This window comes from Eschrichtius robustus, chromosome 4, assembly GCF_028021215.1.
Source record: "Eschrichtius robustus isolate mEscRob2 chromosome 4, mEscRob2.pri, whole genome shotgun sequence".
Taxonomy (NCBI): domain Eukaryota; kingdom Metazoa; phylum Chordata; class Mammalia; order Artiodactyla; family Eschrichtiidae; genus Eschrichtius; species Eschrichtius robustus.
The window spans coordinates 76,985,602-77,001,392 of NC_090827.1; the positions used below are offsets into that span (position 1 = coordinate 76,985,602).

Sequence of the window (15,791 nt, forward strand, 5' to 3'; positions counted from 1 at the left end):
TAAAGTTATATATGCATTTAACGTATAACCTATCAATTAAATTCCTGGATATTTACTTGAGAGAATTGAAGGTATATGTCAATACAAAGACTTGTACATGAATATTCATAATAGCCAGAAACTGGAAACAACCCAAAAGTCCATCAATATGATAAATGAATACAAGGTGAATGAATAAACAAACTGTAGTGTGTTCATGAAAGGGAATACTACTCTGTAAGAAAGTAAGCAAACTACTGATATACACAAACTTTGGTGAAATTTGAAAACATTATATGGAATTAAAGAAGCCAGACACAGGAGAGTATCTGATACATGATCATATATATCATTTTTAAAATGAAAAAATAGTTTCCAAAATTGATACAATAAGAGAGAGAAAAGCATAATTAAGCAGACAGCCTGCTTCCTAAAATTTATTGTATAGCTCATTTTTCTCTACTTTTCAAGGCACAGATAATCCCTATGTTTTTATTAAGATGAAAAGCTTACTAATAAATTGCATATGACATTGTTACATTTATTGATAATATAATCTTACTATCACAATCAGACAAGGCTAGTACAGACAGGAAATAATAGACTCATGGATCTTAAGTTGGTTAGTCAAAATAATCACCTAGCTTTACTACTAAAAATTTTGATTTCTTGTGCAAATTGATTTCATGATAATATAATAAGCTAAATTCAGACTGTGGGAAAGTTTGGACAAGGAATCTAGTTTCCTTCAACAAAGAAATTTCTAGGGGAAAAATAGATGGAAAAGAGTCTGTGTATTAAATGAGATTTAAGAGATATAATAACCACTCTATCAATCTAATTTGGATTCCCATTTGAATAAACAAACTTTAAAAATGGGACCATGGGGCTTCCCTGGTGGCACAGTGGTTGAGAGTCTGCCTGCTAATGCAGGGGACACGGGTTCGAGCCCTGGTCTGGGAGGATCCCACATGCCGCGGAGCAACTAGGCCCGTGAGCCACAACTACTGAGCCTGCGCGTCTGGAGCCTGTGCTCCCAACAAGAGAGGCCGCGATGGTGAGAGGCCCGCGCACCGCGGTGAAGAGTGGCCCCCGCTTGCCGCAGCTGGAGAAAGCCCTCACACAGAGGCGAAGACCCAACACAGCCAAAAATAATTAAATAAATTAATTTAAAATAATAATAATAAATTCAAAAAAAAAAAATGGGACCAGAACTTAATGCTACTGAACTGTACACTTAAAAATGGTTAACATGGTAAATTTTATGTTATGGATATTTTATAACAATTAAATAAAAATTTTAAATGGAGAAAATAGGATTATTTGAACAATATCTGAATATATTAAGGAATTGCCATTGTTTTATATATGATTATGCCATGTGAATTAAAAATTTTAAAGTATCCTCATCTTTTAGAGATATATGATGAAATATTTACAGATGAAATGACATGATGTCTTATATTTGCTTCAAAATAGCCCTTGAAATGGGGAGTTAGTGGGGGTTGAGATGAAAGAGAATTGGCCATAGAAATTATTGATGGAAGATGCATACATCTGGGGTCGCTTTACTACTGTTAAGTGTTAATAACCATCCATAATATAAAGTTAAAAGTACACATTCCTGAGTCCAGTACCAAGAGGTAATATTCAGTAACTTTGGGTTGAGTCTCAGGAATATGCCCATCTGTGGAACCTGCCATTCCCAAGTAATTCTCATGTGGGATGTCCACATGCCTCAACTTGATAATACTGCTTTAGATTAATCTCACTTTTGAAACATAGATGCAAAAATCTTAAATGCAATATTAGCAAATAAAACAGTGTATTAAAATAATCATATATAGTGAATAATTAGGGTTTATTCAAGGAATGCAAGGATCGTTCAACAATCACAAATCTATTGATACAGTCACGTCAGCAGAATTTATTAAGATAATGCTAGCTGCTGTAACAAACAAGTGCAAAATCTCAGTGGTTTCACACAGGAAAGTTCCTCACTCACAGATGATGCATGTTTTACAAGCTTCTTTTGAGCAGCTCTTCTCCAGGTGATGACTAGGGACCTGGGCTCTATTTTTTTTTTTTTTTTAATTGGAGTATAATTGCTTTACAATGGTATGTTACTTTCTGCTGTACAATGAAAAGAATCAGCTATATGTATACATATATCCCCTCCCTCTTGGACCTCCCTCCCACCCCCCACCCCATCCCACCCATCTAGGTCATCACAGAGCACTGAGCTGAGCTCTCTGGGCTATACCGCAGGTTCCCACTAGCTATTTATTTTACATGTGGTAGTGTATTTATGTCAAACCTAATCTCCCAATTCATCCCACCATCCCCTTCCCCCACTGTGTCCACAAGTCCATTCTCTACGTCTGCGTCTCTATTCCTGCTCTGCCAATAAGTTCATCTGTACCATTTTTCTAGATTCCACATATATGTGTTAATATACGATATTTATTTTTCTCTTTCTGACTTCACTCTATATGACAGACTCTAGGTCCATCCACATCTCTACAAGTGACCCAATTTCATTCCTTTTTATGGCTGAGTAATATTCCATTGTATATATGTACCACATCTTCCTTATCCATTCATCTGTCGATGGACATTTAGGTTGTTTCCATGTCCTGGCTAATGTAAATAGTGCTGCAATGAACATTTCATTAGGGGCTTCATCATCTCAGAATCCTTAACATCCAGGCTTGTGGACCAGGAAAACAGTATGAAAGATGGGATGGGACATTTCAGGGATAAGTCATAGAAATGTACATATCATTTTCACACATGTTCCATTGGACGTAATACAGTCTCATGGCCCTAATCTAACTGCCAAGGATGCTGGCAAATATAGTCTTCCTGTGAGTCCTGGAAGAGGAAGCTATACTGATGAACACCCAAACAGTCTCTGCCACAGAGATTAAAGAGATATTATACACAGAAGTTCTTTCCCTTGCATGTTCCACATCAAAAGTACAACTCTAATTCTGGTCACCAAATTCTAGTATTATTCCAGGATCTCTGCTGTCACTTTGGATCTAAGGAAAAAGGAACCTGTAGCCTTTTAAAATTTTACTTATTCTTAAGAAGAGAAAATTCTGTAGTAATCTTGATAGTGCTGATTTAAAGCAAATTCCTCATTTAAAGCCAAAACAAAAGAGCAATGACAAAAAAAAAAACTTTAAGACTTTTTTTAAAGCAGTTTTAGGTTCACAGCAAAATTGATGGAAGGTATAGATTTCTAATATACCTCCTGCCCCACACATACATAACCTCCCCCATTGTCAATATTCCCCACCAGAGTGATATATTTGTTATAATTGATGAACCTACACTGATACATCAGAATCACCCAAAGTCCATAATGTACATTACAGTTCATTCTTGGGTTTGGACAAATGTATGATGACATATATCCATCATTATGGTACCATTCACAGTATTTTCACTGCCCTAAAAATCCTCTGTGGTCTGCCTATTCATTCCTCTCCCCTGCCAACCCCTGATGTTTGTATTGTCTCCACTGTTCTGCCTTTTCCAGACTGTCATATAGTTGGGATCATATAGTATGTAGCCTTCTTAGATTGGCTTCTTTCACTTAGTAATATGCATTTAAGGTTTCTCCGTGTCTTTCCATGGCTTGATAGCTCATTTCTTTTTAGCACTGAAAAATATTTCATTATCTGGATATACCACAGTTTATTTATCCATTCACCTACTGAAGGACATCTTAGTTGCTATCAACTTTTGGCAATTATTTATTTATTTATTTATTTATTTATTTATTTATTTATTTATTTATCTTTGGCTGCATTTGGTCTTCGTTGCTGTGCATGGGCTATCTCTATTTGCAGCGAGTAGGGGCTACTCTTCATCGTGGTGCGCGGGCTTCTCATTGCAGTGGCTTCTCTTGTGGAGCACGGGCTCTAGGTGCATGGGCTTCAGTAGTCATGGCATGCGGGCTCAGTAGTTGTGGCTTGTGGGCTCAGTAGTTTTGGCCTGCGGGCTCTAGAGCGCAGGCTCAGCAGCTGTGGCTCACAGGCTTAGTTGCTCCGTGGCATGTGGGATCTTCCCAGAACAGGGATCGAACCCGTGTCCCCCCCTGCATTGGCAGGTGGATTTTTAACCACTGCGCCACCAGGGAAGTCCCCAACTTCTGGCAGTTATGAGTAAAGTTGCTGTAAACATCTGTGTGCAGGTTTTTGTGTGGAGATGTTTTCAACACCCCTGGGTAAATATCAAGGAGCTTGATAGCTGGATCAAATGATAAGAGTATGTTTAGTTTTGTAAAAAAAAAAAAAACAAACGGCCAAACTGTCTTCCAAAGTGGCTATACCATTTTGCATTCCCATCAGCAATGAACGAGAGCTCCTGTTTCTCCAGTCCTCTCCAGCATTTGGTGTTACGAGTGTTCCAGATACTGGCTATTCTAATAGGTGTGTAGTGGCCTCTCATTGTTTTAATTTTGTTTTCCTGTTGACATAGATGTGGAGCATCCTTTCATATGCTTATTTATCATCTGTGTGTCTTCTTTGGTGAGGTTAAGACCTTTGGCCCATTTTTAAAATCAGGTTGTTTTCTTATTGTGGAGTTTTTAGAGTTTTGTATATTTCAAGTAACAGTCCAGTTCCGATACGACTTTTGCAAATATTTTCTCCCAGTCTCTGCTAAGGAGATAGGTTCCTAGAGACAACTGTTACAGGGGTTTTCTGATCGCCAGAGTAGGGGATACTAGGGCACAATTGGAACGTTAGTTCCAGGTGCCCCAGTGTCTGGATTGCAGCGGAGAAAGCTGTCCCCTTGGCAGACCAGTTTTGCAAAGTTGTTCTGGGAGTCTTCCTGGTAGCCCAGTCTGGAGCCTCCTCCTTCATCTTTCCATTAAGTTTGTAAAGCACTTAATTCCTCCGATTAAGCTTCTTGCTGCTTAAAATAGCTAGAGGGCTTTCTGTTTATGCGACTGAATCACAAGGGGTATGACTGTTAGGTGAAAAATGCAGGCCATTGAACACTCTGTCACTTCCTGATGGCAAAGCTAACCCAGGTTTTTATGTCTTTCCCTGCCCAATTCTGTTGAAAGTAAAGAAAAATGAGGAGGAGAAGGTGGAAGAGTGGAGGAAGAAGAAAAGTCGTTGATAGCTGCACCATTAAGTAGGGCATAGTGCCATCACTGGAACAAAAACTTTTTGAAAATTCTCAAAGATATTAAGCCAATGAGATCAAATTGAGGGACGTTAACGATAGTGATGCCAAATACTCAATGCAAACAAAATAGGGCTCCCCGAAGCTCTCTGGAGTGACTGTAAGTTCTGAATATCTGGGCCAGTAGAAGGAAAATTGAAGACCTTCAGTTTGAAAACTGAGAGGGCCCTAGACTTGGATTACTATTCTTGACATTCTCCTCTAGGCTTAATTTTGCTTGCATTACTTGTTATATAAAGTGAGTAGTCTTACTGGACATGTTTCTAATATGTGAAATAAGGACACAGTGTTTTAAAATAGACCCAGGATTTTGTATATATTCAGGTATGGTGAAGCCAACAGATCAGGAGATAATTGCCATTATTATTCACAGGTCTCAAGAGTAGGGGGCATGCCCCACAATGCAGGGCCACACAGGGAAGCACCAGTTGGTCAAGAGGCAGGAGGAGGGAGAGGCTAACATGGATATGAGCCTTTATGTAGTTTCTGTGGGAAAGATGAGCTAGGCAGGGTAAGCAGACTTAGGACTGGCTAGTTTGAAAAAAGTTTGGCAGGCTCTGGACTGTAGTGCCTATCTCTAATTGTGTGGTACCAAGCCCAGGGTATGATTTGGGCAGGGGGATAGTGGCTCAGCCCAGTAAAGGAGGTAGTTGAGGGACTGGGCTCTGGATCGGTTGGTTTGCTGTGCTTTCTGGTGAGTGTTTGCTATCTTTGGGAACTAGCTAGCTCAGAGAGGGGCAGTCTCTCTAGGATCAGGAAGACCCCAGATGCCAGAGCTGAATATAGTAAGTCTCCTACATACAAACCTTCAAGTTGCGAACTTTCAAAGATGCCAAAGTGCCCCTGTATGCCAGCTGTTGTACTGTACTACTGTACTTTTCAAGGTACTGTACTGTAAGATCAAAAATGTTTTATTTTTTGTGTTTGTTTTTTATGTATTATTTGTGTGAAAAGTATTATAAACTTTTTACTGTACAGTACTATATAACCGATTGTGTTAGTTGGATACCTAGGCTAACTTTGTTGGACTTACAAATGAATTGGATTTAATGAATGTGCTCTCAGAATGGAACTCGTTCGTATGTAGAGGACTTACTGTACAGAAAACAAGAAAATATAGTTAATACCCAGAGAAGGAAGGGGAGTAAGTACTTCCAGGTACTTAGAGATACACAGTCAGTAACTTTTAACATACTTGCAGATATGTCAGAACCATTTGGATTTGCTTCATAAACTCAAGTATTCAACAGCTAAATCAAAGTATGTAAATTTTGAGATTTGTTTAACAAAGTTTTAAGGTTCTCTATAGATGAATAACTAGGTAACCTTTATGAAAGGCTCATGGTGTGCTAGATGCTGCCCTAAGAAATTTATATGTTTACACTTAGTCCCGAACAATCCCATGAGAGCAGATTTTAGCTTTATTCACATTGGGGGAAACTGAAGCTTGGAAAGATTAAATAACTTGCCCAAGTCCACGCTACTAGTAAGTGGGAGCTGGCACTTAGACCCAGTTCAGTCTGACCTTAGAGTCCATATCATAATCACTCTTTCTCTACCACCTCTCTACCTGCAATACATTTATAACAATTAATTGCATCTATTCACAAAGGCTTTGAACTGAAAGTCAGCTTAGCATGATAGTTAAGAGCATGTCAATGGGGATAGTAATAGTACTAACTTCATAAAGTTTTTGCAAGGATTAGATTAGTTAACGCACTTAAAACAGCACCTAGCAACATAGTAAGCCCTCAATAAATGTTAGTTATTATGTATACTCTCCCTTTATTTATTTAAGCTGTATATGAGCATTTGTTGGCCCAATGTCTAAATAAACTCTCTATAGCTATGATTGACTTAGTCTTAAACAAAAATAAAGTCAATAGCTAATTTCTTATATTTTACAATACCCATGATAAAGCAAATGCCCATATAAAAAGAGAAACTGGCATTGTAAAGCCGTTAATAGTTATTCTTTAAAGTGTTTGATATGTACTAGCATTACATTCATTGCTCTAAATTATTACTGTATATGGGGATGGCCTTAAGAATATAACAATATTCTTATGTAATTTAATTTCTTTTTTTTAACTAGAGAAAAGCGGTTACAGGAATGGAAAGCTCTTAAGAAAAAACAAAAATTTGGGGAATTAAGAGAAATTTCTGGAAATCAGTATGTGAATGAAGTCACAAATGCAGAAAAGGATGTGTGGGTTATAATTCACCTATACAGATCAAGGTAATTACCATAGCTTTTTGCAAAAGGCTAATATACCAATTTTTAATATACGTATTTCTGGTTTTAATGTTTTATAAAGCATATAACAAAGATTAATCAAGAAAAATAAAGTAAATCAACCATACTTCAATTAAAAAAAGAAAAATATGGACTTCCCTGGTGGCGCAGTGGTTAAGAATCTGCCTGCCAATGCAGGGGACATGGGTTCGAGCCCTGGTCCGGGAAGATCCCACATGCCGCAGAGCAACTAAGCCCGTGCGCCACAACTACTGAGCCTGCGCTCTAGAGCCTGTGAGCCACAACTACTGAGCCTGCGTGCCACAACTACTGAAGCCTGCGTGCCCAGAGCCCGTGCTCCGCAACAAGAGAAGCCGCCGCAATGACAAGCCCACGTGCCACAACTAGAGAAAGCCCGCGCGCAGCAACAAGGACCCAACACAGCCAAAAATAAATAAAGAAAAATATATGTGTAGAGTCATTGGCTTCAGGGATTAAATTAGGTATTTTAATATATTTTCATGTCTTAATTTAAAGAACTTGTCATACTTCTTAGAAAAATAAGTACTCTTTGACAGTTAATTAAAAAAACTTATAGAAAATTTCAAACATACAGAAAAGTAAAAAGAATGATAAAATGAGCACCCTAAATACCAGACAGGTAGATTCAACAATGAACATTTTGCCATATTTGTATCATTTTGTTTATATGTGTATGTGTGTGTATTTGTAGTACCATTTCAAAATAAATTACACGATGCTTTACTCTGAAGTACCTCAGCATGCATCTTCAAAATATAAGGGCATTTTTCTATATAACCATTTTCTCACCTAATACCCAGGCAGTCCTTACTCAAATTTCTCCAACTGACTTCAAAATCTCTTTCATAAATACATATATTTTTGAACAAGGGTCCAATCAAGGATCATGCAGTGCATTTGGATATATCAGGTCTCTTAAGTCTCTCTTTTTTTTTTGGCCAAGCCACATGGCTTGCAGGATCTTAGCTCCATGACCAGATATTGGGGCCATGGCAGAGAAAGCACTGAGTCCTAACCCCTGGACCACTAGGGAATTCCGCTCTTAAGTCTCTTTTAACTGAATAATTCCCTTGCATTCCTTTATTCCCCCAAAACAGATAATTTTAGAGTGCCTAGTTGTATTAAGTATAACCCACATGTCCCCAGGCCTCACCAGCCTGCTGTAACAGTTACCAGGAAGAGTGGACTTTTCCCTAACTCCCGGCCAGAGGAGCTGCCAGCTCCCATAGTTTCACACATCTCTCATGGAAACAGCCCCTCTAGCTTTTGGTCCCAGCCCCTCTGCCTGGGCTCCAAGCCAAATAGGAACAGAGGTCATGACAGTAGCCCTCATGTCCTCATCTCATTCTCTGTATAAAAAATTTCTTCTCTCTTCAGATCCTCAGAGAAATTCTGAACAGAGCAACTTAGGCAAATTAGAACCCTGCTGTTTACCAACTCACCAGTTTCTCAAATTTTAATAGGACACCATGCCCCATAAAAGAAGACATTACTTTTATTGTAACTAAAGAGATTGGTAATTAATTTTTGAGTAGTTTAAAGCCTTAGAAAGAATCAATTCCCATTTTACCTATACCACTTACATGGTAAAACCAATGTGTAAATGCTGCTGATTTTCATTCTTCACAAATAGGTATGAGAAACACTGACATTTATAATACTGGGATCTGTGTGTGATAAATGTTATATACTGAAGTGATTCACTGAATGTCTTTTCTGAGACCCATTCTGATTAGCAGAATAGATGTTGGTTTTGAATGCTCATACCATAGTATAAAATTTACTTTAATGGTTATTTCTAGATAAATAACTAGTTTTGACCAATAATTTTCAAAAATTCATAAAAGAGGTTGAATGTGTTTTAGTCTCATCTAGGCTGTTTCAAACTGTTATGCTTTGATGGACTCAAAGAGTAAGAATCTGTTTTCATAATATTTTAAGTATTTATGACCTTCTCAGAAGGTTCCTGGGGGGCAATCTAAGATAGTTACATAAAATACGTGCTTTGGGACTTCCCCGGTGGTGCAGTGGCTAAGACTCCACACTCCCAATGCAGTGGGCCCGGGTTCGATCCCTGGTCAGGGAACTAGATCCCACATGCTGCAACTAAGAGTTCGCATGCTGCAACTAAAAGATTCCACACGCCGCAACGAAGATCCCGCGTGCCGCAACAAAGATCCCGCGTGCCGCAACTAAGACCCAGCGCAGCCAGAAAAAATAAAATTAGTTTTCTTGACATTAAGAAAATGTATTAGTGTGTTGGTACAAAATTAAGAAAATTAATCTATAATCAAAATTATAAAACAGAAAACAACTATTTATGTTACATGTTCTTTAGAAAAGTCTAGTTTTTAATAACTTTTTAATATTGTAAAGTATAACTGATAAATTTGTGTTTCTAGCTGCCTTCTAAAAATTTTACAGGAGGGTAAAAGTTTGTTTTTTAACTAGATTCCTAAGTTCTGTAATTTTAATGTCTCTTTGCCATTAAGTTTATAGGCTCAGCCTGCTTAGGGTACCTTAAAGGGATCTAGTTCACTCTGGGCCAGTGAACCTAGTGGCTTAACTTCAAGTCAGTCTTGTTTTCGATTTTATTCAATCTTACGCCTGTGTCCAAGTTCTAATCTGGGGCTTCTACATTATTCCTGTACTCAACTGTATATTTTGAGCCTCAAATATCATAAACAAGGCCCTTAACTTGTTTTTGGATGTCAGAGGTCTCCCTTAGTTTTTACAGTTCTTCTGGGGTTCAATTCTGGCCCTTGAACCCCAACACCAAGTCTTTTCCCTACCGCTTGCTGTCAGAACTGCCTTCAAGTAGCCACTTTCTCCCTGCACTGCAGTCTATTGTGCCATACTCTCCTAATTCCGTACTTTTCACTGCCACCACCAATGCCCACCTGCCTTCTGCCATTAACACCACCCACCCCATAAGTGGGTCATACCACCGACTCAGCTCTCATTGTGATAGTAATCATAAAATTCTTCTAAATTAGATATTTGTGGGTTCATTTCACCTATTTGAGGGAAACTGAAACTTATAAAGTATTTATGTCATTGCTTTGTGTGGAAAACTGATTTAAGTTAGGCAGTACGTGTTTTTCTAATATGACCTTTAGTATGCTATCCACTAAAATAAAGCAGTATCTAGATTTGTAGCAGGTTATACTTACCAGGATATATATGTATACATATATTCTGAAATGTAAATTAAACATATAATGCATTGAATTTGTTTTTCTCTTAGCTTTTTGTTACATAAATTGATATATAACATCACTTAGCGTTAAGCTGATTTCTGAGGATTTTGTAGATGCTGGAGGTGCAAAGGCATACAAGGCATCTATCTCTCCCATTAAAGAAATTTCAGTAGAGGGAGACAATTAGATGTAATAATAATGTCTTTTAGGTGCTATGATTGAATTCTATACAGAGTAGAGTAAAGGCACTGAAGAGGGAGTAGTAAGTTCTACTCTTGGAGGGTGGAAGTACAGAACTTTCTGTGAAATAATTCTTGGTCTTGGCCTCAAAAATTAAGAAAAGATTCCCCGAGTTTACAGAGTTGGAGGAAGTAGACAGACTGAATGGGGTATTTCCGATGGGGTATGCAGCTTGAACAAAGGTACAGAAATAAGAGGGGTCATCTTGCTTTAGAGGACCTTGAGTAATATGGTGGCAGGCAGACAATAATGCTGGAGAGATAGGCAGGAGCCAGACCACAGAGAACCTTGAAAGCTACACTGAGCCCAGACTTTATCCTGAAGGCAGTGAGGAGCCACTGGAGGATTTTACAATCGAGGGAAGGGCATTTGTTACATGATGAGGTTTTCCTGCTGAGCCAACTTTGTCAGTAGGGTCTAGGATGGGTTTGGGGAACCATGACTGGAAACACAGAGACCACTTAGGACAATCTGATGTTGCTCAGATGAGACAGGAAAGGAGGAGAGCAGTAGAGAAAGAGAGGAGAGGTTCGGTATAAGATTAGGAGGTAGAATCAATATAACTTGATTACTTACTAGATATTGTAGAGGAAAGGGAGATTTTTTGGGCTGAGTGCACTGAGAAAATACAGATGTATTATGGTGTAGTTTAGATGAGAAAAGCTATAGATGAGCAGCTCATGAGCCAATATCAAAGATTACTAAATTAATGTATGTTTATATATGTCAGATGAAAATAAAATATTTAAGTTAAAATTATTTTTGTGTGATTCCCTGCTTTGACTTTTTTACCTTTGGTCCAGCTTTATCCATTTCCCCCACCTCTGGCAGCCACCAATCTGTGCTCTGTATCTATGGGCTTTTTTTTTCTTTCTTTCTAGATTCCACATATAAGAGAGATCATATGGCATTTGCTTTTCTCTAACTTATTTCACTTATCGTAATACCCTTTAGGTACATTCGTGTTGTCCCAAAAGGCAAATTTTTGTTCTTTTTTATGGCTGAGTAATATTCCATTGTATATATACCACAATTTCTTTGTCCATTCATCCATTGATGGACATTTAGGTTGTTTCCATATCTTGGCTATTGTAAATAATGCTGCAATGAATATGGGGGTGCATGTATCTTCTCGAGTTAGTGTTTTTTTCTCCAGATAAATAACCAAAGGTAGAATTGCTAGATCATATGGTAGTTCTATTTTTAATTTTTTGAGGAACCTCTATACTGTTTTCCATAGTGGCTGTACCAATTTACATTCCCACCAACAGTGCACAAGAATTCTCTTTTCTCCATATCCTTGCCAACATGTTATTTCCTGTCTTTTTGATAAAAGCCATTTTAATAGGTGTGAGGTGATATCTCACTGTGGTTTTGATTTGCATTTCCCTGATGATTAATAATGTTGAGTATATTTTCATGTACCTTTTGGCCGTCTGTATGTCTTCTTTGGAAAAATGTGTATTCAGATCTTCTGCCCATTTTTACATCAGATTGTTTTTTTGCTATTGAGTTATATGAGTTCTTTATATATTTTGATATTAGCTCCTTATCAGACATATGATTTGCAAATATTTTCTCCCATTCAGTAGGTTGCCTTTCATTTTATTGATAGTTTCTTTTGGTGTGCAGAAGCCTTTCAGTACAATGTAGTCTCATTTACTTTTGCTTTCATTGCTCTTGCTTTTGGTGTCAGATTCAAAAAATCATTACCAAGACCTATGTCATTGCTTATGTTCTCTTCTAGGAGTTCTGTGGTTTCAGGTCTTACATTCAAGTCTTTAATCCATTTTGAGTTAATTTTTGTGTATGGCGTAAGATAGGGATCAAGTTTCATTTTTCTGCATGTGGCTGTCCAGTTTTCCCAACACCATTTATTTATTTATTTATTTATTTATTATTATTATTTTTTAATAATGAATTGGCAGTTCTAGGCCTAGGTCTTTTTTTTTTTTTTTTTTTTTAATTTATGGCTGTGTTTGGTCTTCGTTTCTGTGCGAGGGCTTTCTCTAGTTGTGGCAAGCGGGGGCCACTCTTCATCGCGGTGCGCGGGCCTATCACTATCGCGGCCTCTCTTGTTGCGGAGCACAGGCTCCAGACGCGCAGGCTCGGTAATTGCGGCTCACGGGCCCAGTTGCTCCGCGGCATGTGGGATCTTCCCAGACCAGGGCACGAACCCGTGTCCCCTGCATTGGCAGGCAGGCTCTCAACCACTGCGCCCCCAGGGAAGCCCCCAACACCATTTATTGAAGAGACTGTCCTTTCCCCATTGTATATTCTTGCCTTCTTTGTCATAAATTAACCATATAAGGTGTGGGTTTATTTCTGGGCTCCCTATGCTGTTCCATTGATCTTTGTGTCTATTTTTATGCCAGTGCCATAACATTTTAATTACTATACCTTTATAATACAGTTTGAAATCAGGAAGCAAGATGCCTCCAGCTTTGTTCTTCTTTCTCAAGATTGCTTTGGCTATTTGGGTTTTTTGTGATTCTATACAAATTTTAGGATTATTTGTTCTCTTTCTGTGAAGAATTCCATTGGCATTTTGATAAGGATTGCATCGAATCTGTAGATTGCTTTGGGTACTATGAACATTTTAACAAAAATAATTTCCAATCCATGAGCACAAAGTATCTTTCATGTTTGTTTCTTTTTCAATTTCTTTCATTAATGTCCTGTAATTTTCATTATGCAGGTCTTTCACATCCTTGGGTAAGTTTATTCCTGGGTATTTTATTCTTTCTGATGCAATTATAAATGGGATTGTTTTCTTTATTTCTCCTTCTGATAGTTCATTATTAGTGTATAGAAACACAGCTGGTTTTTGTGGATTGATTTTTTTTATCTTGCAACTTTACTGAATTCTTTTATTCAGTTTTTTTTTTTTTTGATGGAGTCTTTAGGGTTTTCTACATATAGTATCATGTCATCTGCAAATAGTGACAATTTTACTTCTTCCTTTCCTATTTGGATGCCATTTATTTATTTATTTATGTATCTTGCCTAATTGCTCTGGCTAGGACTTACAATATGATGTTGAATAAAAGTGGTAAGAGTGGGCATTCTTGTCTTGTTCCTCATCTTGAGGAAAGGCTTTCAACTTTTCACTGTTGAGTATGACATAAGCTGTGGGCTTGTCATATATGGCCTTTATTATGTTGAGATACGTTCCCTCTATACCCACTTTGTTGAGATTTTTGTTTTTTTAATTTGTGAAACAAGTTTAGCAAAATATATTGAGGATAAAAGCCAGAAACTGGTAAAGAAAAGCCAAATTAAAAAATATACAAGTCTTCCCCCAAATATTGATAAGACTTAGCGCATTACCATTGATTTCAGTTTTCAGGGTTTGTTTAAAAATGGAGCAAGAACTCAAAAGTACATGCGAAGCAATTTGAGTGCAGAAATCCTTATTCTTCCTCTATCATTTATGTTTGTCTGGCCTACAATGAACTAAACTGCAATTTTTTTCTTAGTGGTTCAGCCTTATCAAGTTTTTCCAAAGCATGCATTTGATTTTCTTAAGAACTACAATGATTTTTGTTGTCCCATTTTTATTTATTTGTTAATTATAACAAAATGTGCAATGGGCATAAATAGGTGTAGAGGGAAAAAACAGACAAAAGTCCAGAAGGGTTACCACCTGTCTGGGGCATGCAGTATGCCCTGGCATGAGCCACTCAGTTAAGAGAGCTTCGACTTCAACTATAGGTGTGACAGGTTTTAGGAGTTGAGAATACAAAGGGGAATAAGATGCTTTTATGGTATAGTACAAGAGGTCAATTAAACATTATATATATATATATATTTTGAAAGGACATATAAAGTACAATACAAGAGAAAAAAGTACTAATTTTGTCTGTTTAAAGAACTTTTCCCTAATTAACATTAGTTCACACAAATATTTCTTTCCTCTACACTGTTGTTTGATATGCTCTATATTAATGATGAGAAAATGCATACAAAGTAGAAATACATGTATCAAATTCGGTGTTTTTTTTTTTTTAAAGAAAATACTGATAAAGATCAGATTTTTTTTTTTTTTTTTGGTTGAGGGAGGAGGGGAGATGAAGTTCATCAGCTGTTGATATCAGAATGGATAAGACTGCCCAGTGAATGTGTCTAGAATTAGAAAAGGGCCTAGGACATAATTACAGGGAATATCTACATTTGAGGTATAGACAGAAGAAGGAAGTCAAAGGAGTAAAAAGGAAATTAATAGAAAGTGTTATCACAGAAGTCAAAAAAGGAGAGCCCTTTAACAAGGGAAGTGAACAGAACATAGAGATTTTTTAAAATCTTTTTCATCTAGGCTGTGACCAGAAGGAGAGAGAGTAGTTTATTAGAGGGAGAGTGAGAGGGGGCTTTTTAAAAAATTTAGTAATTTGAATATGTTTATGTAAAGTGGAGAAGGAAAGGTTAAGAAAACAGGAAGAGAGGGAAGCAGAATAACAAATAAAGGCCCCATAGGAAATGGAAAGAGTGTGGGATAAAGCAGAGGATTAGCTTTGAAAGAATTTGATAAATCTGTGAGTGAGTGATAGACTGAGAGAAAAGGGACTAATTAAAGTGTGAGTGTAATGAGAGTTAAGTGATAGAGCAGGAAGAATTGTAGGTTTTGGTTACATTTCCAATCAATTTTAAATTTCTGATGAAGAATAGTTCTGGATGATGAGGAACAGGATATGGCATGTCAAAGAGAAGGATGGATGAAGTTTGTTAGAGCAAAGGAATTCAAGGAAGCTTGAAATAAGAACTTCAGATGTGATGATCTCATGTGGAAATAAACCCTTGATGAAGAGTTGGGATCCCTTTGTTGCAATTCAGAGCTGCTAAGGAGTCCCTAGATATGTCCTGTTTTTTTCTTTTCTTTTTTCTTTCTCCCT

General features: G+C 37.5%; 1 protein-coding gene across 1 annotated transcript in view; it reads left to right on the forward strand.

Moving 5' to 3' along the window:
* PDCL2 (phosducin like 2) overlaps nucleotides 1-15,791 on the forward strand; it is a 42,351-nt gene that overhangs the window by 21,717 nt on the left and 4,843 nt on the right. The window contains exon 4 of the mRNA XM_068542925.1: nucleotides 7,280-7,423. Within this exon, the coding sequence (XP_068399026.1) occupies nucleotides 7,280-7,423 (144 nt within the window). The remainder of the gene's footprint in view (nucleotides 1-7,279; nucleotides 7,424-15,791) is intronic.